At 44.9% G+C, this 24587-nt stretch overlaps 2 protein-coding genes across 4 annotated transcripts in view; one reads left to right on the top strand and one right to left on the bottom strand.

Moving 5' to 3' along the window:
* LOC147451044 (beta-carotene isomerase D27, chloroplastic-like) overlaps nucleotides 1-24587 on the bottom strand; it is a 52946-nt gene that overhangs the window by 16191 nt on the left and 12168 nt on the right. The window lies entirely within an intron of this gene.
* LOC147451045 (uncharacterized) lies at nucleotides 18482-21245 on the top strand. Its single transcript, XM_086520966.1, has 2 exons — nucleotides 18482-18559; nucleotides 20363-21245. The coding sequence occupies exons 1-2, from the start codon at nucleotides 18482-18484 to the stop codon at nucleotides 21098-21100; spliced, it is 816 nt and encodes a 271-aa protein (XP_086377092.1). The 3' UTR covers nucleotides 21101-21245.

Below are 24587 nucleotides of genomic sequence, written 5' to 3'. Positions count from 1 at the left end.
ACAAACTCGGCTGAATTTCCACTGTTCCAACCCGATTTCGGCAACATAACTGTACTAGAACCCTTCACAGTCAGTATTCCCACGCATTGAATGACTTTCCCGACGCATACGGGCACTTTGCAAAACCTGGCGAGAATCTGCAGCACGCTGAATTCTCTGTTTTCAGCCCTGAAAATGCGCCAGATCGCCTGTACAGCGGTCCCCTTGCGTCCCCGAACCTCCTGGGGGTATTAGGGTCCGTTTAGGGCCAAAACCCTAAACCTGCAAAAATACACAGCAGGCTGTAATTTACTGTTTCGGGCTCCGTTTCGCGTGCCGGTCGCATCCTTAGCAAGTCCTCGAGCTCCCGCACCTGTAGGGCTACTTGCCCTTTGAATCGGACGAGATTTCTGGCGTGAAACCTCTCTGAATTCACCTGTACCTGCGGGGGGATTAGCCGCTAGCTAATCCAGTACCTGTGCAAGAGGCTCTTGCCTCGGCAATCGCGCATGAACCCACACAACTGTACATTGGTCAAATGAAAAGCCCACTAGAGGGGCATAACATACTGCCAAAGGGGAGAGAGAGGGCAGTGCGTAGCGTGCAGGGCATCACTCCTGGCACCGCACTGTGCATAAGAGGGAAAGCAAGCACTCCATAGCTCTTAACCTGTGACAGAGACTTGCAAAATGAGCCTCCCAGCTATAAATCACGTTTTTGCCTTCTCTATAAGTAGTAAACTGGCCTCAGAGTGCCAAGTGTCACTCATTTGTGCATTTTCCCGCTTTAGACCCTCGGGTCTAAAAATATCTCACCTGCAGCCTCTGTTGACTTGGCCACAGAGTAACAAAATGATCCCCATGTCAAACTGCACGTAATGACGCGAAGACATTTTCAGGTCCCAAAATAGCAGTTCCCTAAATTTTAGGAGATGCTGCCATTGTATCTTTCTAGGTCATCCGACCCTCTTTGTACACTGCGGCCACATCCAGAACTGAAATGTAGCCTCTGTAGCAAAGGATTCCACTTTGGCTAGTCAATGACCCCACTTGGCTAACCATAGTCCTTGTCCAACCTTAGTGCTCTCTTGCCCTCAGGCCTGGACTCCCTCTGGACAGTTCCACACTAGCTATGCAATGCAGGGCAGTTAGATTTCCCGAGGGGTGTTTCCAAAAAGTGAAAGTAAATAGATCATAAGAAAGAAATCAACAAAAAGGATAGATAGTAGTCACACGCTGGTGACATACCCCCCTCTTGAAATCTCAAACGTCCTCGTTTGCATCTATGTCGTACATGCTCCTAGTCAACAGTGATGTATTCAACACCTGTCAACACATATACGACACATACATGCTCATTGTCAACCCTGGTGTATTCAACACCTCGTCGACTCATGTATTGCCTGCGTGTGAACCCTGTCCCAATGACATAGTGGTAGCTGCGCACTCTGCCATTGCTTTGAGTCACTAACTTTCCAATGACAAAATGGTAGCTGCACATTTTGCCACTGTCTTATAGTACACATTGGATCCCGTAACACTTTCGAGCATACCCAAACCGATAGTTAAAGAATGCAGTTACACATGTACTCTTCAATAGAAGCAATCACTGTATCCTTGACAAACTGACAAGAAATACTCACTTCTATAGCACTAACCAAACTTTTGGACATTCCATAAGAGCAATTGCCAAACTGACAATCTGTACAGCTCTAACATTCATGTAACAGGTATTTGATTTGAGCTCACTTTAAATACCATGTACATCATTTGTTTCAGAAGTCATTGCCACACTGACAATCCACTTAGCTTTGAAACTCAAGGGGTCAAGGTAGGTTGCAAATCGAAGGCTTCCAGGTAAAGTGATAACACAGTTGGTGACTCTGCAAGTTCACCTTCTTCCATCCACTTAGCATCCATTGGTGGATAGTTTCTGAACTTTACCAAGTAACGCCTAGCAACCTTGCCTTTCACTTTCCTTTCTTTGTGTGCCAAGATCTGTTCAGGGACCAAGATCTCGTCAAGTTCCTCGACTTCCGGCTGATCTTCAACTGGCATATCTTCTGGCACATCACCCACATAGGGTCTGAGAAGACTCACATGAAACGCATTGTGAATCTTCCAACTGTCAGGCAATTTCAGCCTATATGCAACATCACTGATTATGTCGCACACTTGAAAAGGCCCATAGTAACGCATGCTGAGCTTTGGAAACAGTCTTTCCTTGCCCTTCATCTTCTTTAACCTTGCCTTTTCAAAGCGTAAAAGCACCCAATCACCAAGTGAATATACCACTTCACGACGGTGACGATCAACTGCTTTCTTTTGCTTTGCCTGAGTCTTTTCTAAGGCCACTTTGACCTTCTTGTACATTTCATCCATGTCCTGAACATACTTATCTGCTTCAAATATCTTGTCCTTTGTATGCAGTATGGGAGGAACTTTCTTGCCACCTTCAACTATCTCAAAGGGTGCCTTGCCAGTTGATGAATGCACTGTATTACTGTATGCATACTCCACCAATGGCAAATACTGCTCCCACTTTCCTTTATGCTCTGACACATAGCACTTCAGCAGATCTAGGACAGTAGAATTTGCCTCTTCTGACTGCCCATCTGTTTGAGGATGAAATGACGAAGAGAATTTGAGCGTGGTGCCCATATTCTCAAACAAGCCTCTCCAGAACAAACTTGTCATGCGTGGATCACGGTCGCTAACAATCGACTGTGGCATGCCATGATACTTGAAAATATTGCTCATAAACAAGCGTGCCATCTGATCTGGCTTTATCTTCTTCCTGACAGGAATAAAATGAGCCTGTTTGCTGAATCTGCAAATAATGGTCCAAATACCATCGTTTCCTGTCTGCGTTCTCGGAAGATCAAAGATAAAATCCATAGCAATACTTTCCCATGGTTTATCTGGAATAGGTAGTGGTTGCAATAACCCTGGTGCCTTTTGCCTGTCAAACTTGACCTTTTGGCATATTAGGCATTCTCGCACAAAGGCATCCACATCCCTTCTCAATGTAGGCCAATAGAAGAATGTCTCAACCGCTTTAACTGTAGCATCAATACCACGATGCCCTGCATACGGTGGGACATGACTCTCTTCCATAACTTTGCGTCGCAATGGCTTTGTGACACACAATCTGCCATGCATCATCATGAACCCGTCTTTAAGAAGATAGTATTCATGACGTTGTCCTTGCATTAGTTGCTCGAAGACCCTTGCAAAATCTTCATCATTTGCATATTGTTCTCTCATATCATCAAGTTCATGATGATAAGGAATCGACACAGCTGAAATTTGTGGCTTCCTAGACAAGGCATCAGCCACAACGTTCTTCTTGCCTTCCACATGCACAATCTGAAAATGGAACATGGACAAAATATTTGCGCATCGCATATGCTTCTCAGATAACTTTGTTTGTGTTAAGAAGTATCGCAAGGTCTAATGGTCCGTTTGGACAACGAAATCTGCACCTAGCAGGTAGTGTTTCCAACTTAAGAGCGCATGAATCACAGCCAGTAACTCTTTCTCATAGACCTGCATGGTCATCTCTGGCCCTTGCAAAATTTTGCTCTCATAGGCTACTACCCTGCCATCTTGCATTAGCACTGCACCAATGCTACTACCGCAGGCATCACACTGGACCACAAATGACTTCCTAAGATCTGGCAACACAATGACTGGATCTGAAGTCATCTTTTCCTTTAAGAGATTAAAAGCTGAAATCTCTTTCTGTGTCCATCTAAAAGTGACTGCCTTCTTTTGAAGAGCATGTAAAGGTGAAGCAATCTCAGCGAAATTTCGGATAAACCTTCTGTAATAGGAGCATAGTCCCAAAAAGCTTCGGACATCATGCACCGTCTTCAAATTTGGCCATGACTTGATCGCTTCAACTTTTGCAGGATCCATTCTGACACCATCCTTTGAGACAATGTGTCCCAGAAAGTGAACCTCTTCCAGAAAAAACTCACTTTTCTTTGCATTGATGAGCAACCTATGACTGCGTAGCTCTTTGAACACAATGGCCAAGTGATGCCTATGCTCCTCTTCATTCTTTGAATAGACTATCATGTCATCAAAGAACGTACCAACAAACTGCTGGTGTGGACGGAAAATTCTGTCCATCATCCTATTGAACGTAGCAGGAGCATTTGTGAGACCAAAGGGCATCACTAAAAATTCGTAAAGGCCAAACGTCGTTCTAAAAGCAGTCTTGTGCACATCCTCTGATCTAATGCGGATTTGATGGTACCCACTCTTTAGATTTATCCTGCTAAACATAGCTGCTCCTTCTAATTTGTCCATAATATCATCAATTCTAGGTATAGGGAACCTATTCTTGATGGTATTCTTGTTCAGTGCACGGTAGTCGATGCACAGACGCCATGAGCCATCCTTTTTCTGCACCAACAACACTGGAGAACAGAATGGAGATGAACGGGGCTGAATCAGCCCCTTTTCTAACAGCTCCTGTACTTGGCCCATTATCTCTTTCTGCTGAGCCACACTAACCGTGTACGGAGGCTTATTTGGTGGGCTACTGCCTGGCACCAAATCTATCGCATGGTCCTCAGGTCTCTCTGGCGGTAATTGAGACAGTAATGAATCGGAAAAACAGTCACTATACTGTTGTAAAAACATTGACCTTTCTTTATCTAGCACAGATAAATTTGATTCATCACAATCTGACACTTCACGTGCAAAAACCAAGTACGCAGAAAGATGCTTTTTCATTACAGAAGTAATAGCAGAAGCTGATACAGTAGGAATAGACTCCCCTTTAAGCTTTACATCCAGAATGTGAGTCTTTCCCCTGCTCTGTACAGTGATCTTTTTGTTGTAGGCATCCATGATTCCCTGTACACGAACAACCAAGGAATACCTAACAACACATCACATCCGTCCAGTGGCATGATGTAAAATTCTTCAGCATCTACATAGGACTGGATATGTAGACGCAACTTTCCAACGATGGGCGTCACAACCTCTGTATGGCCAGGACATGCCAAACCTGCCTCTGCTGTATATCCCATCTCTTCAGGTCTGATTCCCAACTTTGAAGCCAATTCTGGGGAAATGAAGTTGGCTTTGGCACCTGGATCAAAGAAGATAAGCACTGTTTGATCCTTGACCTTTCCCCATGCTCTGCAAAGCTCACTTGCATCTGAATTTGGCTTATCGCCCACCATATCTGGCACTAGACCAACCATGGGCTTCTTTCCTTTCCTGTCTTCCTTGTCATCAGAATCAGCTGGCCTTTTCTTTGTAGGACAATTGTAAGCAATGTGGCCAGGCTGCTCACATATAAAGCATTTGTTCTCTGTCCTCAGGACCTTCTTTTGCTCTTCTGACTTGCGAGGAAAACGTCTTTTCCATTTCTTTGCTGGTCCTTTTTCTGATTCAGCCGTAGCTTTATCTTTCCCTGCGTTGGCTGACTCCTGAGTCCCTTTAGGAGCCTCATTGGGAACGTGCTTCTTGGCTGAATTTTTCTTGCCTGATCCTGCCTTGACGCCAGTGTTAAATTCACAATCTTCTCCCTTGAGCAAACCATTGCCAGTGTTTGCTACCTCGATGAGCTACGTCAAAGTAGTGACTTTTGTCTTCGTGCAGTATTTTCTCAATCCTTTGGGTAGGCCACAACAGTATTTTTCAATTTGTTCTGTCAATGGCACAAACCTATAGGAAGTTACTGGAAGTAGAGCTTTCCAAAACTTCCGATTGTAATCATCCAGATTTCTGCAAGTGGCAGCATTTAGCTGGTGCCATTCTGTCATGACATCTGCTTCAAAGTCATCAGATAACCATGCTGCTGCAAAAATCTGCTTAAAGTAAATCCATGTGGACGGAGCTTGCCCTTGAAGCAATAAAGTTGTCCACCATTGTCCCGCATTCCCTGTCAAGAAAGTGGCTGCCTTGCGGACCTTTGAAGCCTCTGTAAAGTTTCCCCCTGCATAGGCCTTGTCAAACTGCTGGAGGAATGAAAGAGCCTTCTTCCTGTCATCAAACCCTGTAAAAGTCGTGAATGACACACCTTTGCCACCTTCTTTGTACGGAGTTGGCTTCTCCAGCGGCGTCAAATTGTCATATGGAAGTGACTGAAACATGGGAACACTATTAGGGTTCATCTGTGTTCCTTGGCCGCTATTAACTTGACCAGAAAATGCCATATTTGGCTGCTGATTTGTAATTCCAGCCATACCAAAATTTGCTTGTGGCATCCCAAATTGGCCCTGAGTGCTCTGAAACCCTGGTAGCATGCCCGTGACACCATACATGGGGTTAGGCATCATCGTTTGAGCACCCCCAAACACTGTTCCTAGCGTGTAAAACTGATTTCCAGGTGCATGACCAGCCATGCTCTGGAATACCGATCCACCTCCAAAATAGCCAGGGTGTACTGAAGGTGGTGGGAAGACCTGTTGCATAGCCTGTAGGTTGCTTCCCTGCCCATTAGAACCAGCTATAGGCTGCTGAAAGGTGGCGGGCTGAACTGGTACAGCCTGAAAGACTGGCATGTCAGCCACCTGTTCTTGCACCTTAGGCATAGGTTGTGGAGACTACATGTTCTCCGTCAAGTGTACAGGTGTTTCCATTGACTGTGTGGTATGAATCACCTGTGCTCGAGCCTTAACAGGCTTTTGAATATGATCCAGTGACCCAACTTGCTGAGACGGAACAGGAGGTTGCAGAAAGGCTAAAAACCTCGGGTTCTGCATTACTTACGTGAACATAGCCACAGCAGTAGCCAACTGGGTCCTGAATATATCGTCATCTGTCTGTGGTGGTCTTGAGGACTCACCCACTTCATGTGTCTGTTGACCCTGTGAAGAGGAAACCTCTTCAGTCACATCATCTGGTCTGTCAGCCATAATTGCAATTCCCTGTGTCTGGTCTATAATCCCCTGTGTCTTCAAGCCCAATCTGACCAAGGCTCACTTCTATGGGAAAAAGTGATTTAATCCCGTTGATGGAACCATGAAACCGGCCTGTTCAATCCAAAAAGGGCGGTAGACTTTACTTCAAACCTTGATTTAGCTTTCACCCATTATTAATCGTCTATTGTACCTGTACTTTCAAGACACAACAAAGGGGAGAGGGATACAGGCTGCTAGATTGCACCTGTATGAGTAGACGGACACCAGATTGGCCCCTAACTTAGGCGCCCCTTTCGGTATTTCTTTATTGTTCAAAAGAGGAAATAAACGCTGTGGTTCCCTACAAGCTGCCCCGCACAAACTCGGCTGAATTTCCACTGTTCCAGCCCGATTTCGGCAGCATAACTGTACTAGAACCCTTCACAGTCAGTATTCCCACGCATTGAATGACTTTCCCGACGCATACGGGCACTTTGCAAAACCTGGCGAGAATCTGCAGCACGCTGAATTCTCTGTTTTCAGCCCTGAAAATGCGCCAGATCGCATGTACAGCGGTCCCCTTGCATACCCGAACCTCCTGGGGGTATTAGGGTCCGTTTAGGGCCAAAACCCTAAACCTGCAAAAATACACAGCAGGCTGTAATTTACTGTTTCGGGCTCCGTTTCGCGTGCCGGTCGCATCCTTAGCAAGTCCTCGAGCTCCCGCACCTGTAGGGCTACTTGCCCTTTGAATCGGACGAGATTTCTGGCGTGAAACCTCTCTGAATTCACCTGTACCTGCGGGGGGATTAGCCGCTAGCTAATCCAGTACCTGTGCAAGAGGCTCTTGCCTCGGCAATCGCGCATGAACCCACACAACTGTACATTGGTCAAATGAAAAGCCCACTAGAGGGGCATAACATACTGCCAAAGGGGAGAGAGAGGGCAGTGCGTAGCGTGCAGGGCATCACTCCTGGCACCGCACTGTGCATAAGAGGGAAAGCAAGCACTCCATAGCTCTTAACCTGTGACAGAGACTTGCAAAATGAGCCTCCCAGCTATAAATCACGTTTTTGCCTTCTCTATAAGTAGTAAACTGGCCTCAGAGTGCCAAGTGTCACTCATTTGTGCATTTTCCCGCTTTAGACCCTCGGGTCTAAAAATATCTCACCTGCAGCCTCTGTTGACTTGGCCACAGAGTAACAAAATGATCCCCATGTCAAACTGCACGTAATGACGCGAAGACATTTTCAGGTCCCAAAATAGCAGTTCCCTAAATTTTAGGAGATGCTGCCATTGTATCTTTCTAGGTCATCCGACCCTCTTTGTACACTGCGGCCACATCCAGAACTGAAATGTAGCCTCTGTAGCAAAGGATTCCACTTTGGCTAGTTAATGACCCCACTTGGCTAACCATAGTCCTTGTCCAACCTTAGTGCTCTCTTGCCCTCAGGCCTGGACTCCCTCTGGACAGTTCCACACTAGCTATGCAATGCAGGGCAGTTAGATTTCCCGAGGGGTGTTTCCAAAAAGTGAAAGTAAATAGATAATAAGAAAGAAATCAACAAAAAGGATAGATAGTAGTCACACGCTGGTGACAGGCAGATTTGCCTATTTTGGTTTGCTTCCCTGGCCTGCTGAGGGAGTACTTACCACTTCTTTCCAGGATTGGTTCCGAGATCGGGACAGTCTTGGAGAACCCCGAGCACAGCAGTTTCAGTTGCAGCCAAGGCTGCCGGCGTGCCTTCAGTTCGCGTCCTGGTTCGTGACACTCACACTCTCTCGAAGGTGGTTACGCCAGAGGGTGGAGTATTCGAGACTCCCGAACCAATGCTTCATTTGTAAACAGATGGGCCACTTAGCGAAGGCTTTCCTCGCAAGGGATCTCGACCCACAACGCATGCTCAGCCTCTCAAGGCTGAGCATGCCCAGCAGACAAGTACCCAGGACACACAGGCTGGTACCTCGACAGAGGCCAACGATCAGCCAGCTGACGGTTGGCAGCAGGTGCCCGGCTGCCATCGACAAGGACGGGCTCGCCACATTGGGCCACCTGGTGGCCGTCCTCCTGCAGCTCAGCAGCATTGGGTTCCGACAAGGGACCGTTTTGACCCCCTCCAGCAAGAGCCCCCTAAGGAGTCCTCTTGCAGCTCCTCCATCGCCACCGCCTTCCCCCCCTCCACCTTCAGACTCCTCCGCTCCAACTCCGCCTCCTCCCCCTCCTCCCCCACCCCCACCCAATCCCCACCCCCTCCTCCCGCTCCTCCTCTCTCCCCGGTGGGGCCCTCAGTCTCATCTCCCGACCCATCCCACACTCCTCCTCAGACGTAAGGGACTCGCCACAGCGAGACAATCTCTTGGTAGTGCTTTTGCTACGAGTCGCATGGATCGAGAGGGAGAGCCCCACTTGAGGACGCCTCTTTTGGTCCATACCTCTCCTTTTGCAGCAGTCCCTCGTGGTTTGGCCAGCTTCTTCGACATTCGCAGATGATGGGACTTCTTCCACTACATCTTCACACGCTTCTTTGGTGACCCTTCTTCCGACCTGGAGGAAGCTTGCTTTTGAGTTCACGTCCTCTTCTTAGCAACCCGAGGCTTTGAGGCTCTTGATACAGGAGTAGGTTTCTCCTTTTCGTTGTGCGGCAGGGACCATATAGAGTGGACCTTGCACACAGTTCTTGACTGGCTCCAAGTCCAAGTATCACACCACAAAGGGGAACTGGGAGTGAAAAATCTGGTACAGACACTTTGGCCTTTACCCAAGTTTAGTGTGACGCCGCCAGATGCAGCAGGTTGCAGGCACATTGTGGTACACTTGTTTGTTGGCACTCAGAGCCCTCTTGTTATGTATTTGTACATGAGGATTCTTGGGCAGCGGATGTAGCCTTATGGACTCCACGCTTGGCTTGGGCCTATGTGGGACAGTCACTTCAGCTACGTTTGTCTAGAGGTTGCTCGGATGCGGATTACTCCCCATCCAAGCTAGCCTCTAAGATAGCGAGGTTGGCGGCTGTTGCAGCATCTGTTTTCTCTCACTGACTCCATGAGGATCGTCTCATGGAATGTGCAAGCATTAGGACCCCAGTTTCACACGTCAAAGGGGTCAGTTGCGTCAGGAGCTTCAGCGATGCCTTGTGGGTGGTGAGATCAATATTCTTATGCTACAGGAGGCAACTTTGAGAGAGCAACATTAGACGATGTGGTCCAATTTTGCGTGGTCACTATGAGACATTTTGGCCAGCTGCATTTGGACCTGGAGGTATCCAAGGAGGGGTATGTATGACTATTGCGGACTCATGGCAGCAGGCCATTGTGGCCAAAGGTATTATTGTGCCAGGCAGGGCTCAATGATTACTATGCAGGTTCAGGGTTGCCTCATGGGTTTCCTGGACGTATATGCGCCCAATGTGGCAAGTGCACGAGCAAAGCTTTGGTCTCATATTGCCGAAGGGTTGATAATGCAAAACGTTGGAGCTTATGTCCAAGAACGCTAGGGCAAACGCTAGGCTGATGCTCCTTATACAGGGTAGGTATACTACTTAACTACCCGTAAAGAGTTAGGTAGGGCAATTTTGGAAGACAAAGTTATAAAAATAAATCATTTGAAATGATTTAAATACTAATAAGCTTGACTAGATAAAGTTTTCGCACATCTGCCAACTTGGACATCCAATTGACATGGGGAATGGCTCGTTCGATTCTTCTAACCTAAAGCTACATGCACATCATGCCACATCCTACCGTAGTGTAGCAACATCTGTCAAAACACTTGTACAAACCATTCATGCAAGAGGTTTCCAAAACTGGAAAACCTAATCTAATGGACTTGTCCAAACATGCAGGTCCCGCAAACAGGCTCACAAAATTGCCGATACTAACCCTCCTAGGATTCTAGACACTCCTATCTAGAGATAGGTACAGAATTGGCTATGGAAGTTGATGAAGCATGTCAACGTGGCACGTTGTTTGCAACATCTGTCAAAATGCTTGTACAAACCATTCATACAAGAGGTTTCTAAAACTGGAAAACCTAATCTAATGGACTCGTCCAAACATGCGGGTCCTGCAAACAGGCTCACAAAATTGCCGATACTAACCCTCCTAGGATTCTAGACACTCCTATCTAGAGATAGATACAGAATTGGCTATGGAAGTTGATGAAGCATGTCAACGTGGCACGTTGTTTGCAAACTAGAACATACCCCAAACTCGCCAATAGCTGGTACACTTGGGGTTGGATCTCTCTTTGCAGATCCTCTGGGGTGATAGATGAGTTGGACCCTTTCTTGTTGGTCGTGGATGTCAGCTTTGGCTTCGCTTTGACTTTCATCCGTGTCTTAACTTCAAGGCTCGTCTTGTAAACTTTTGTCTACCGAATTCGTATGTGATTTGGCAAAGAGAGAATCCTAGAAAAAGGCAAGAAGTTGATCCATATATATCTACACCTCCAGTTGGTTTCGTTGATCAACAACATCAGGATCTATCTTTAGGTTGGGCTCGGCGATGAAAACGTCCTCCCTTGCAAGTACCTTTGGCCAAGCCTCCTCTCGCTCAACCTCTTTGTCCTAGACTTCTTCATCATCGACTGCTTCTTCTTCCTCTATTTTCTCTTCTACTTTATCTTCTTCTCTCTTTTCCAACTCATACTCTCGATGGGGTGGAAAAGCGGCCCCGCATTCGTATGCCTTGCCATGTCATCCCGTAAAACATGCCGCGTTTTAATTTGCAAATGGCCAAACCCAAATTCAGGTCCGTAGCTCTTTTCGGCCCTGTACTAGGCCAACGCTTTTGTCACAAACTATTACGTGTCAAGCCACTAAAGAATGGAGCCAACCTCCACATCCCGGACGAGGGGGCCTAAACCCTAAGGGGTGAAAGCATGGTTTGGTGGTACAAAAAAAGAACCTATTTTGCTTCTACCTGGTTGGTACTTCTACATATGTCCACACTTTGGAGGGAACCTTTTTTTTCATCTATGTTAAAGAATGGTAGGAGGGAAATTTGTATGATTTAAACTTTCCGTGAAAGAAAACGTGGGTGGGGCAATAAGTAATGCGAGTGGTGTTTTAAAACCGTGCCAAAAGTCCCATCACAGTACCATGCGTTTGTGAGTGGCGCAGTTGCTCAACACATTTTCCAGCTTCCACCTTGCTCTCTTACTACAACACCTTCTGCAAACCACTACAGATGCAGGTAACAAGCTCCCCAGCTACTCACAATCAGGAAGATGAGGACGCCAGCGAGGAAATCAGCAGCCAAAGTGTCACCGGACAATGGGAAGAAGAAGAAGAGGACAATGGATGCAAAATCCCCTCAGAACATCGACACCCCAAATACGAGGGCTAGCAAGGGGGCCCTCCTTTGTGGAGAGGGAGAAACCTGTTGTGTCCGTGGAGACTTCATTTAAGCTTGGGCCTCTTTTTGCCGATGATGAGACTCCACGGTCATCTACAACATCTAAAGGTAGGTGCTATGAGAGCTCTGCGTTTTCTGGTGATTTACCATTTTCTTTTCCATGCATGCAAGCTTCTGCATGTCTTTTATCTGATGAGGTCTGCATTTGCTTTTTTTGCATGCAACAAGTACATGTGCATGTTTGGGATTTTCTTAGGAATTTAGGGTTTAGGAAAGTTACAAAGTTACATGGATAAGCTGCTCTTTAGATTGCTAACTTGCATGCATGCAAGTGCAAAAATCAGTATATGTTGTGCATGAGCATAGCACAAAGTTGAAGCTCAGTAAGGCTGTCAGCATAACCAAATTTGGTTAGTACCAAATTTGGTACTACCCAGTACCAAATTTGATACTGACCACTACCAAATTTGGCTCTGTACACAACTGAATTTTGCAATTGTCACCTGAATGAGATACATTCACTTCACTCCATGTGTTTTGTTTTGCACAACTGAAATGAGGCATATAGGGTGAATAATCAGGTATTTGGATTGTTGGAATGAGGGCATATCTTTACTTGCGTGTTGTTTCCACATCGCAAGAAAAAACAAGATGGAGGAGTACCCTCGAAGTTCTGCTATACAGCACAAGAGCTTCATGATGAGTCCGATGACCAATGGCTCACTGCCAGAAGAAGACAAAGATTTACTTAAATCACGTGCAGCCACGGCTTCAGGATGAATGCAGGTTCCTGTTCCATAAGGTGTACCAAGCCCCACCATCATGTGAGTAGATCACTACAAAATTTGCCCGCTGTTTTGCATATGAGAAGTGTCATGCAGCCACAAAGGACCCTGCGGGCCACAGGGTTGCATGGGCCAGGTTTGGTGAGAGTGTACTCAACATGTGTTCCTCCCAACCAAGAGGCTTGGAAAAGAAGGTTGAGAATTGGCAAAAGGCAAACGGTGCGTCCCAAGGAGGCCACCCTTCAAATACAAAGAAGCCCCGACTTACGCCAGTAGGTAGTATGTGATGAGCGCGCGGCGGTGTGTGCAAGTGAAAGAGCACACGAGAATGTGCAGGGAGTGCACCTTGGAGAGAGGCGAGTGCAGAAGGCAAGGAGAGCGCTAGCGGATCGTTGGAGAGAGAGAGAGAGAGAGAGAGAGAGAGAGAGAGAGGGCACGCTACACGATGAGTAAGTTAGTGAGTTAAAAACTCACATTCCCTTTATTATTTTGTATAGGACCAATTTATGGTTAGTGGCCAAGTTCAATGTGAACTGGGCCAAAGGTTAGTACCTTTAAAATATACATTAAAAGGGGGCCATTGGGCCTTTAACCCAACAACCTCCCACTTAAAGGCATAATTGGCGCCTTTAAGCTACGTAACCCCCACCATCTCTATGCATAGATGATGTTGTACTTTGGGTAAGCACTTAGTGAGAGCATCGCTGGATTTTGTGATGTATGGACCTTAACCAATGTAATAAGGCCATCCTCAAGCACTTCTCGTATGAAGTGATACCGCACATCAATATGCTTTGTGCGTGCATGAAACATGGCGTTCTTTGCCAGACATATGGCACTCTAGCTATCACAACCAAGCATAGGTGCCTTGGCAGGCAAACCAAACTCACTGCATAGGCGTGCTAACCATATAGCTTCTTTGGAAGCCTCAGTGGCTGAAATATATTCATCTTCTGTCGTAGACAATGCAACAATCTTTTGCAATCTAGAACACCATGAAACAGCACCTCCCGCAAGAGTAAATACATAGCCACTTTTGGATTTCCGTGTATCCACATCACCAGCCATGTCAAAGTCACAAAATCCCTTCAATTCCATTGGTCCTTTACCATAGCAGAGGCATTTATTTTTAGTCCCTTTCAAGTACCTCATAATGGACTTCACTGTATCCCAATGCAACCTGCCTGGATTAGCCATAAATCGGCTAACAACTCCCACTGCATGGGCTATGTCAGGCCTAGTAGCAACCATAGCATACATAAGTGAACCACAAGCTGAAGCATAAGGCACACCTTGCATGTCATTGGCTTCTTCCTCTGACTTGGGACAATCATCCTTGGAGATTTTGACATATGGCTGCAATGGCACACCAAGAGGCTTCGCTTCAGCCATGTTAAATCTGTCCAGCACCTTTTCAATGTACTTTTCTTGCGACAAATACAATAGGCGCTTGTCTCTTTGCCGTGTAACACGCACTCCAAGTATATGTTCAGTTCCCCCAAGGTCTTTCATTGAAAACGCAGATTTCAACTGCCCTTTAAGAGCATCAACAGTGCTTCTCTTCTTTGCAGCTATCAACATATCGTCTACATAGAGCACAAGAATGATAGGGTTGCCATCCTCATCACATTTGGTATACAAGCAATGGTCTGCATGGCTTCTTTTGTAACCATGTTTAAGCATGAAGCAATCAAACTTCTTGTACCACTGTCTACATGATTGTTTCAGCCCATACAAGCTTCTATTGAGCATACATACCAAATGTTCCTTGCCAGGGATAACAAAACCCTCGGGTTGTTTCATGTAAAGCTCTTCTTTCACATCACCATGCAAGAAAGCGGTATGTACATCCATTTGGTCCATTTCCAAATCAAGAGCAGCCACAATGGCAAACAATACACGCAAAGTGGTCATCTTCACAACACGAGAGAACACTTCCTGAAAGTCTATGCCCTTGACTTGAACATATCCCTTTGCAACAAGCCTTGCCTTATACTTGGGTTTTGCATCAACAGTTTTGATTTTATACACCCGTTTGTTAGGAAAAGCCTTCCTTCCTTTGGGCAATTCAACCAAATCCCAAGTATGATTAGCATGCAAAGCTTTAATCTCTTCCTGCATAGCAATCTCCCACTTGTCGCTATGCTCACATGTCTTTTGCCTCTTTATACGTAAGAGGCTCTCCCGCATCTGTCAACATAATGTAATGCAAAGAGGGGTCATATCGACTCACAGGCCGTCTTTGACGAGAAGACCGCCTCACCCAATGATCCACATTATCCGGCAAAAGGTTTACATCAGGTGGCACGACAAAATCATCAACAATGGGCTGCTGTACATCGTTTTCAGCACCATTTCAGCATTGTTTCTTCGCTGCAAATGCCCTTCGGGAGCCTCAATTTGCTGTCCAATATCATCTGGCTCAAACACCACTGGATCATCTACATTTTCAGCCATTTGTGGTGCATCATGAGGGTCGAAAATAGGCCTAACAGGTGGCTGGTCATGCTGAAATTTCACCCTTTTATGGTCATGCTTTGCGACACAATTGTTTTGAAGCAGCCTTGCCTCATTAAAAACAACATCCCGGCTGCGTACAACCCTTTTGAGCTGAGGTAACCAAATCCTGTAACCCATTTCGCCTTCTTCACCATATCCCATGAAGAGGCCTTTAATGGACTTCGCATCTAGTTTACTCCTCAACTCAGGTCTAACATGCACAAAAGCTTCGCAACCAAAAATGCGTAAGTGATCATATGAAGCAGGCTTGCCAGACCAAACCTCTTCAGGGATGTCACCTTTCAAAGACATGTGAGGGGATCGATTGCATTTCAAAGCTTCTCCCTAAAATCCATGAGAGAGATTAGCTGTGGACAGCATGCATCTCACCCTCTCACAAAGTGTCCTATTGAATCTTTCAGCCACACCATTAGAAGAGGGGCTGTATGGCACAGTAAGCTCCCTCTTAATGCCCAAATTTTCACAAAACTTGTGAAATTCAGCGCTTGTGTACTCCCCCCCATTGTCTGTACGCAAGCATTTTAGCTTTCTACCAATTTGGGTGGTCACAAATGCATGAAATCTCTTAAACGCAGCAAAGGCTTCCTCCTTAGACTTAAGCATATAAACCCAAATTTTCCTAGAATGATCATCAACAAAGGAGACAAAATAACATGCACCACCCATAGACTTAGTAGGCATGCTACATACATCAAAATGTACAATATCAAGCACACAAGATTTACGAGAGACACCAGAGTAATAAGAATGCTTTACTTGCTTTTCATATTGACATTCATTACAAAAGTCAAGCTTTGTGCCTTTAGCGTCAAGCTTGTTCAAAGTACAAAGCTTAGAAAGGCCCTTTTGGCTCATATGGCGAAGCCTCTTGTGCCACAACTCCATGTGAGAGTTAATTTCAGCCAATGCAATAAACTTGCCCAACACGGCCTTTCCATGCATGCAGTAAAGTGTCCCTTTCTTTGTGCCTTTTACAATCAGCCTTGAGCCTTTGGTCATTTTCCATGACCCTCTCTCAAACAAGATGCTGTAACCATGCATATCCATCTGACCAACAGAAAGCAGACTCTTCTTGATTCCCAGCACATATCTAACATCATGCAAGACAAGCTCATTTGTGCCATCTATGGAGAGATGCACAGTACCAATACCCTCAATGGAACATGCATGATTGTTTCCAAGGTATACATGGCCACGCTTGCCTGCGTCAAAAGTAGAGAAACACTCCTTGATAGGAGTCACATGAAATGAAGCACCGGAATCAACAATCCAAGTCTGGAACAATGCATCATTGACAGTCAACAAAGCATCAATAAGATCACCCTTGGTGATCTGCATGTCCTGTGAATGAACATTTAGAGAGGCATCAAAGTCATAAGCATCATCATCTGACAAGTGGCGCACAAGATGTCCTCTACATCTGACAGCTCCTTAATCACAACACTAGAAGCCACATTGGCCTTCTCTTTGTCCTTTGAGCTATTCTGTGCATCTGCCTTGACTTCCTTCTTCTCTTTCTTTTTGTCTCCACCATTCTTTTTCCTTTCTAACTCAACTTTATAGTACCTGCAATCAGGTTTCTTGTGACCTTTCCTGCCACATCGATAGCAAGTCACTTCACCCTTGCCTTTGCTTGCATTTCCCCTTTCTTTACTCTTACTCTTACTCCTTTGTGCATAAGCATTCTTCTTTTCTGTCATGCCTCTAACCATGTTAGCAGAGCTACCGCCCTCTCCACTTGCTTTCCTCCCGATTTCTTCATTCAAAATAGAACCCCTAACACCATCAAAGGTCAAATTGGGGTTATTGGACAACGAAACCACCAAAGTTTCCCATGACTTAGGTAAGGTCATAAGCAAGAAGATAGCTTTCAGCTTATCATCAGAAGGGGGCAAGCCAGAATCCTATAACTGCGACAAAGTACCTACGAACAATGACAAGTGCTCTGCCGCGCTCTTGGACTCGTCTAGTTGCATGCCAACAAGTCTTCGCATCAAGTGCACCTGGTTGACAGGCGTTGTATTTTCATACATTCCCTTTAACTTCTCCCACGCATCAAAAGCAATTGTGAGACCTTTCTCATAGGTCATGGCCATTTTAATGTATGTAACGGCTTTCCTGTTCATGCTAACCCATGCTTCATCTATCATATTCTGTGGCTTCACATGTTCAAGTGCCCCTTCGCAATCCTTAAGAAATAGGATTCCCTCAATCCTGTCTTTCCAAAGATCAAAATCTGTTCCATCGAACTCCTAATCTCGAAGAGGTTCTTCACATCCGAAGAAGATGAGGCCATAGTTGCACGAAATAAGAGAGATAATACGCTGAATTTTGCTTAAAACACCTGTTTTAGGGCTTGTTTTTCGGCAATTTCAGGGTTTTCGGGTAGCGGAGACTTAGCAAAAGTATTCCCACACCTTAATACATCATTTGCAATACCTGTATTTTGATGTCATAACTTGTAATTTCCTGTTTTTGACATACTTTCAGTCTGTTTTAGGTCAATTTTGGTTGCCGAGAGTTCTCTAGTGTCCGGAGAACAGGCCTTTGGCGACGAAATTGCAAAATCTCGCGAGAAAGTTGACCTTCTTTGCTGAAATTCAACATTTGCAAGTTTGGGGGCAAACCCTAATCAGGCTCTAATACCAGTTGATGAGCGCGCGGCGATGTGTGCAAGTGAGAGCACGTGAGAATGTGCAGGGAGTGCACCTTGGAGAGGGGCGAGTGCAAAAGGCAAGGAGGGCGCTAGCAGATCGTGTGAGAGAGAGAGAGAGAGAGAGAGAGAGAGAGAGAGAGAGAGGGCACGCTACACGATGAGTAGGGGAATGAGTTAGTGAGTTAAAAACTCACATTCCCTTTATTATTTTGTAGAGGACCAATTTATGGTTAGTAGCCAAGTTCAATGTGAACTTGGCCAAGGTTAGTACCTTTAAAATATACATTAAAAGGGGGCCATTTGAGCCTTTAACCCAACAGTATGCCCCCTAAAAAGAAAGTCCCCCCACAGCGTCATGAGGAGAAGACACCTGATTATATTGCGGACCTTGAAGCTATGGTTGGGAGAGTCCCTCGGACATTTGTGGAAGTAGCCGATAGACTGAAAGAGCTGAGAATGTCTCTGAAGCAGAAGAAGGAAACACTCTTGAGGGTGGAGGGTTCCAATAAACTTGTCAAGCAGATTATGGACAATATCAAGGAATATGAGACCCAACTGGAAACACTGAGAGAGGCCAACACTGGCGATGATGCAGAAATCAATGTGATAGAAGCTGATTTGGCTACCAGTCGAAGGATGCTACGCCGATACGGAATCAGTGAAGATACGCCATTGCTTAACAAGGAGATTCTAGAGCAACAGGTGTTGTGGTAGTTTTGGGAGTTTTTGGTAGAACTGTTTATGCTTGGTTTGGTGGGATTGGTAGTGTTAGGTACCTTTGGTAGAATTGTTTATGCTTGGTTTGGTGGGATTGGTAGTGTTAGGTACCTTTGATAGAACTGTTTATGCTTGGTTTGGTGGGATTGGTAGTGTTACGTACTTATGGTAGAACTGTTTTTATTCTAGGTAGTTTATGGTTTCCTTTTGTCTTATGGTTTGGTATTTCTGGTAGTTTTGGTACTTTTCGAAAGTGCTGCAAAAGGTGTTATGGTAGTTTTATTCTGATAGCTTTGGTAGTTTTGCTAGTTTTGGTACTTTTAGGTACTATTTGAAAGTGCTGCAAAAGTGTAATTGGTAGTTTGATTTTGGTAATTTTGGTAGTTTTGATACTTGGAAGGTAGTTTTTGAAAGTGCTGCAAAAAGTGTTTCTTTGGTAGTCTTGGTAGTTTTGGTTGTTTTGGTACTATTTGAAAGTTTGATTTTGGTCGTTTTGAGAGTTTTGGTACTTTTGGTACTTTTAGGTACTATTTGAAAGTGTTGCAAAAAGTGGTTTTGGTAGTTTGATTTTGATAGTTTTGGTACTTTTAGGTACTATTTGAAAGTGTTGCAAAAAGTGGCTTTGGTAGTTTGATTTGGTGGTTTTGGTACTTTTAATACTTTTAAGTACTATTTGAAAGTGCTGCAAAAAGTGGCTTTGGTAGTTTGATTTTGGTAGTTTTGGTACTTTTAGGTACTATTTCGAAGTGCTGCAAAAAGATTGTTTGGTAGTTTGATTTTGGTAGTTTTGGTAGTTTTGGTACTTTTGGTACTTTTAGGTACTATTTGAAAGTGCTGCAAAAAGTGGCTTTTGGTAGTTTTAATAAGGTTTGGGTAGTTTAGTTCTGCATTGAGGGTATTTATATGTTTTTGGTACTATATGATTCCCGAGTTTGGTAGTTTTTGGTAGTTTTGGTGGTTTTGGTAGTTTGGGTTCTGTTTGGTAGTACAGTACTTAGAAGTAACAGTCTCGATATGACTTCTTGGTAGTTTTTGAAACTAATTGGGACCGCTGGTTGTCAACAGGCTGAGTATGACACTCTGGAGAAAAAATGGAAGGAAGGTCAAGAGCATACCCTATTTGTGAAGGAGATGTTGTCTGATATCACGCTTGGGAAGAGGTTCCTGCTATATCCTAGGCCCCAGGTTAATGATTCGGTAAATGTGATTCCGGTGTTTGGTATGTGTGTTGCATGCGGTGAGCCCTTGGAGTGCACACATGTAGTCGGAACCTTCATACTAGAGTGCCGACACCAGTATCATCCCTTGTGCTTCAGTGCTCTGTTACAAAGCAGGGATCAGTGTGTCAAGCCGAGTTGTAATATGGTAATCTCTGATTTGGCAAAGTCCTGGGCCAGTGGGCTTTAAGTTGTCAACAGTAAGTATGTGTGCATTTTTTAATACATATGCGCACTTGCAACCCAGTGAGGTTTTCATACAAGTTAGTATGTGCTGTCTTTCTTTGTGTTTGCAGAGGAGCAAGATGTTGCAGTTACTGACCAACACGCCACAAAGTCGGCTGCAAGTCGAATATGGGACGTGGATGAGGTGACAAGGGAGATATCAGATATTCTCCATGATCTGAAGCAAGGTAATTCTGTAGGGAACGACAATGTGACGGGGCAAAGATGTGAGGCAACAGGTGACAGCGAAAGGAAAAGTGTGGAGGAGACCAGAGATGATAAAAAGACAGGTGACAGCGAAAGTAAAAATGAGGAGGAGGCCAGAGATGGTAAAAAGACTAAGGACAAGGAGGAAGGTAAATCCCTGTTGTTGTGGAGCTGGATGCGGAGGAAAGCCAAGATGCTGCCAACACAAAGCTCGATGATGCAACGGCCAAGAAGGGAGAGGAAGAATCCAAAGGGACGGAGGAAGAAGCCACGAAGGGGGGTGTTGGGGAGGGGGTGGAAACCACAAAGGGGAGTGAAGGAGAGGCCAAAGAGGGGTCGGAAGGCAACAAAGATCGGAGGGAGGCCGAGGATGAGCAAGAAGAAGTACTTGCGAACGATAATGTTGTGGACAGCACCGACGGGGGCGTTGACTCTACTGCTGTCAATGCTGTTTCGAAGCCGAGAGGTGATTCCCCTAATTCCGCGACCCTGCAGGAACTTTTCGGTTTGCAGAGAAAGAAGCGCAATCGCGCCCGTGATCAATTATCCCGTGCATGCAAACTGTAGCCAGTGAGAATCTATTGTATTCCGCACTATGTGCTTTTTAGTGACTGAGTCAACTTGAATTTTTTGCCCTGAGCTTTATCTGTTCTCTCTATCTAGTTCTGTGTTGGTATGTTACCTTTCGTTACATTACTGTTTCGGTTGTCCTCACTATATGTGAATTAAAGTACCAAATTTGGTACTTTTTGGTACTGTTGAACTTGGGTGCACGTCTGTCCACTATTACAGTACCAATTTGGTACTTCTTGAACTTGCTGTTTCGGATGATCCTTATCACTTGTGCAATACAGTACCAAATTTGGTAGTTTTTGGTTCAGTTTTCTGTTTTAGATATGATGTTTGCACTGTGTATTTGTCCCCACTCATTATGTCTGTTGGTGCTATAGTAAGTTGGTGGCTAGACGAGACACCGGCAAGCACATTGCTGCAGCCTGATGTGGCTGCTAGACCCGGGCGGATGATTGTGCTTGATCTTAATGGCGTGCTAATAACCAGCTACAGCGAAATCCCTGAAGCCCTTCAGTGCCTGGAAGAGAAGCACATGCCAAGGGTAGTCTATCTCCAAAAGGATGCGGATGCGGAGCGGGTAGTCTGTCTTGTAAGGCCAGATGCGGAGCAGTTCATCCTACGGCTTAAACAGAAAGCCAACCTAGTGTTGTGGTCCTGATGTAAAAGGGAAAAACTATTACACATGGTGAACGCGTGCTTCCCCAACCATAGAAGGCAAAAATATTTTGCAGGTAAAGCATGCCCGCTTTGAATGTTGAAGGACATAAGTTACGCATACCTCTAACCTCGTTTTTTGGCATTAGCAGATATTCTCTCCCAAGAGGACTGTGAAATATAGCGGCCCCATCTGTCGGAGGTGCCGGTTGTGCCCAAAAACATGGGCGATAAGCTCGTTTTCCTGAAGAAGCTACGGACGCTATGGGCAAGGCACCCGAAGTACGATGCCGCAACACTATTCTTGTAGACGATTGTAGATACAAGTCTCTTAAAAATGACTATGAAAACTGTATGGCAATCCGATCATACGATCCCATGGTAGTAGGAACCGATTACCCGTTTTACTTGCTGGATTTTGTTTTGCCTTGGTTGCTCAGGTGGATAAGGAATCGGTACCCAACAGCGTACACTCGCAAAAACCCAGTCTTTGACACTGAAGACGATATTTCTGAGTACATTACTAATTACTTCATACAGATGGAGGGGTACTCCTATAAATTTGATCCCCTGAGGTAGCAAATTGCCATAATCATGTAAATAGTGGAATTTTGTAACCCGATACTATACATAATGGAAAACCACTTTTCTTGTTCAGACTGTCTTGGTATCTTGATCTCTACTGTTGAAACCTCTGACTAGTTCTGTTGAAACCTCTTGGAGCTAACCAGGTTGCCCAACATTTTAATTTTTGAGACAGATAGCATCTATGTTTGGCATACCTTTCATGTTATCAACGTAGTTCTAGACATTGCTCAAGGTGGTCGTATCAAATATGAATAGACAAACTGAAAAATACCAAGAAATAAAGTAAACCATAAGTGATACAGCAAGTTCAAGAAGTACCAAATTGGTACTGTAATAGTGGACAGACGTGCACCCGGAAATAAAGTAAACCATAAGTGATACAACAAGTTCAAGAAGTACCAAATTGGTACTGTAATAGTGGACAGACATGCACCCAAGTTCAACAGTACCAAATTTGGTACTGTAATAGTGGACAGACGTGCACCCAAGTTCAACAGTACCAAAAAGTAGAGATATAGTGAGGACAACTCAAATAGTAATGTAATGAAAGGTAACATACCAACACAGAACCAGATAGAGCAATAAAGTAAACCATAAGTGATACAGGAAGTTCAAGGAGTACCAAATTGAAACTGTAATAGTGGACAAACGTGCACCCAAGTTCAACAGTACCAAATTTGGTACTGTAATAGTGGACAGACGTGCACCCAAGTTCAACAGTACCAAAAAGTACCAAATTTGGTACTGTAATAGTGGACAGACGTGCACCCAAGTTCAACAGTACCAAAAAGTACCAAATTTGGTACTTTAATGCACATATAGTGAGGACAATTGAAACAGTAATGTAATGAAAGGTAACATACCAACAAAGAACAAGATAGAGAGAACAGATAAATCTCAAGGCCAAAAAATCAAGTTGACTCAGTCACTAAAAAGCACATACTGCGGAATACACTTGGTACTGTTGACTACCAGATTTGGTTCTATTGACTATCGGATTTGGTACTATTGACTACCGGATTCAGCTGTTCAATCAGGGCTTCTCATTGCCCTCAAGTAACATGGACGCACCTTCGTCGCTCTCATCATCATGATATGGCATGCTATTGTATATCCTCTCATATACTTCAGTAGACAACTTGTATTGTAAAATTTGACCTAGGGATCTTGCAATAGGCTCCATCAGGAAACGTATGGCCCTAACAAGATGTGAGTAGATCATTACCGGAGATGTGTGATCCAATAGCCGGTATGTATCAGCTTTTCCTTCAACTTGGCCATAAAAAAAGCCTTCAACAACCTTCCCTCCTCTAACAATTTTGTTATGCCACTTATCCTTTTGTGCTATCACCGTTTGGTACAACACTTCTGTGCATTTGATAATGTAGAAGTCTTCCTTTGCCTCAGCTGCTTTCACTGCAAAATTATTCCCTATGGACAGCATGCCACTTAACATTTCAAGGCATCCTTCATATAGTGGAAGGTTGGACACTTGGCTCATCGGAATCGATGTTGAATCTCCACCCTCCTCCTCGTCATCTAATTCGTCATCCCTAATTGTCCCCAGACTCTGGCAATGGTTTGATGCAAACATATTTCCATTCTTTAATGTGCATTCTATTCCTGCATCTTCTCCACAACCCACGCATACACGGATCACAAAAGCATGAAAGTGATCGAAAGCGTATAACGGTGCGGTTGTCCTAGGAATAGCCATCAGCACAATGAAATGAGCGGGAGCCAACGATGCGCTCACAGTCCCATTGCAGATTGCGCTGCACTTCATCCGCGCCAATAAGCCAAAAGACTCTTTACGTATTACACCTCTGAGACTGTTCTCTTGGCTGAAAAGTTGCTTTCAAAAAGTTGACAACATCGGCTACACACTTCATACGCCAGCCATCTGGTTTCAATTCCTCATGCGTCAAAGTTCTCTTGATGACTGCCCCTGCCCCATCATGCTTACCTTTTCCATGGCCGGATGCAAAGAAGTTATGCATCATGTGCAAGCCTGTCATTTGATAGTACCTGGCCACAAAATAGTAAGGTCTACGTGCCTTGAATTGTGAAGCAGCACCATCTGACCAAACCCAATGTTGTCGCAGAGAATGTCCTTGTTCTTTCAACCACTTGTCATGCAACAAGAAACAATGTTGTACAAACAATGTGTCATGCTACTTATCATCCGATATGTAGAAGTGTAGCGTCTTCTATGTACCACCTGCTGCATTTCTTAAATAAGTGAT

Source organism: Adiantum capillus-veneris, chromosome 9 (assembly GCF_014529385.1).
Source record: "Adiantum capillus-veneris isolate H3 chromosome 9, ASM1452938v2, whole genome shotgun sequence".
Lineage (NCBI taxonomy): Eukaryota > Viridiplantae > Streptophyta > Polypodiopsida > Polypodiales > Pteridaceae > Adiantum > Adiantum capillus-veneris.
This window is presented reverse-complemented; position numbering and strand designations above follow the sequence as displayed.

What these genes read in the sequence shown, in the direction of transcription:
- LOC147451045 (XM_086520966.1), top strand. Translation starts at nt 18,482, where the DNA reads ATGCCCCCTAAAAAGAAAGTCCCCCCACAGCGTCATGAGGAGAAGACA. An exon ending in TTGCGGACCTTGAAGCTATG is followed by an intron (nt 18,560 to 20,362) that starts GTTGGGAGAGTC and finishes CATACAAGTTAG; the next exon opens with TATGTGCTGTCTTTCTTTGT.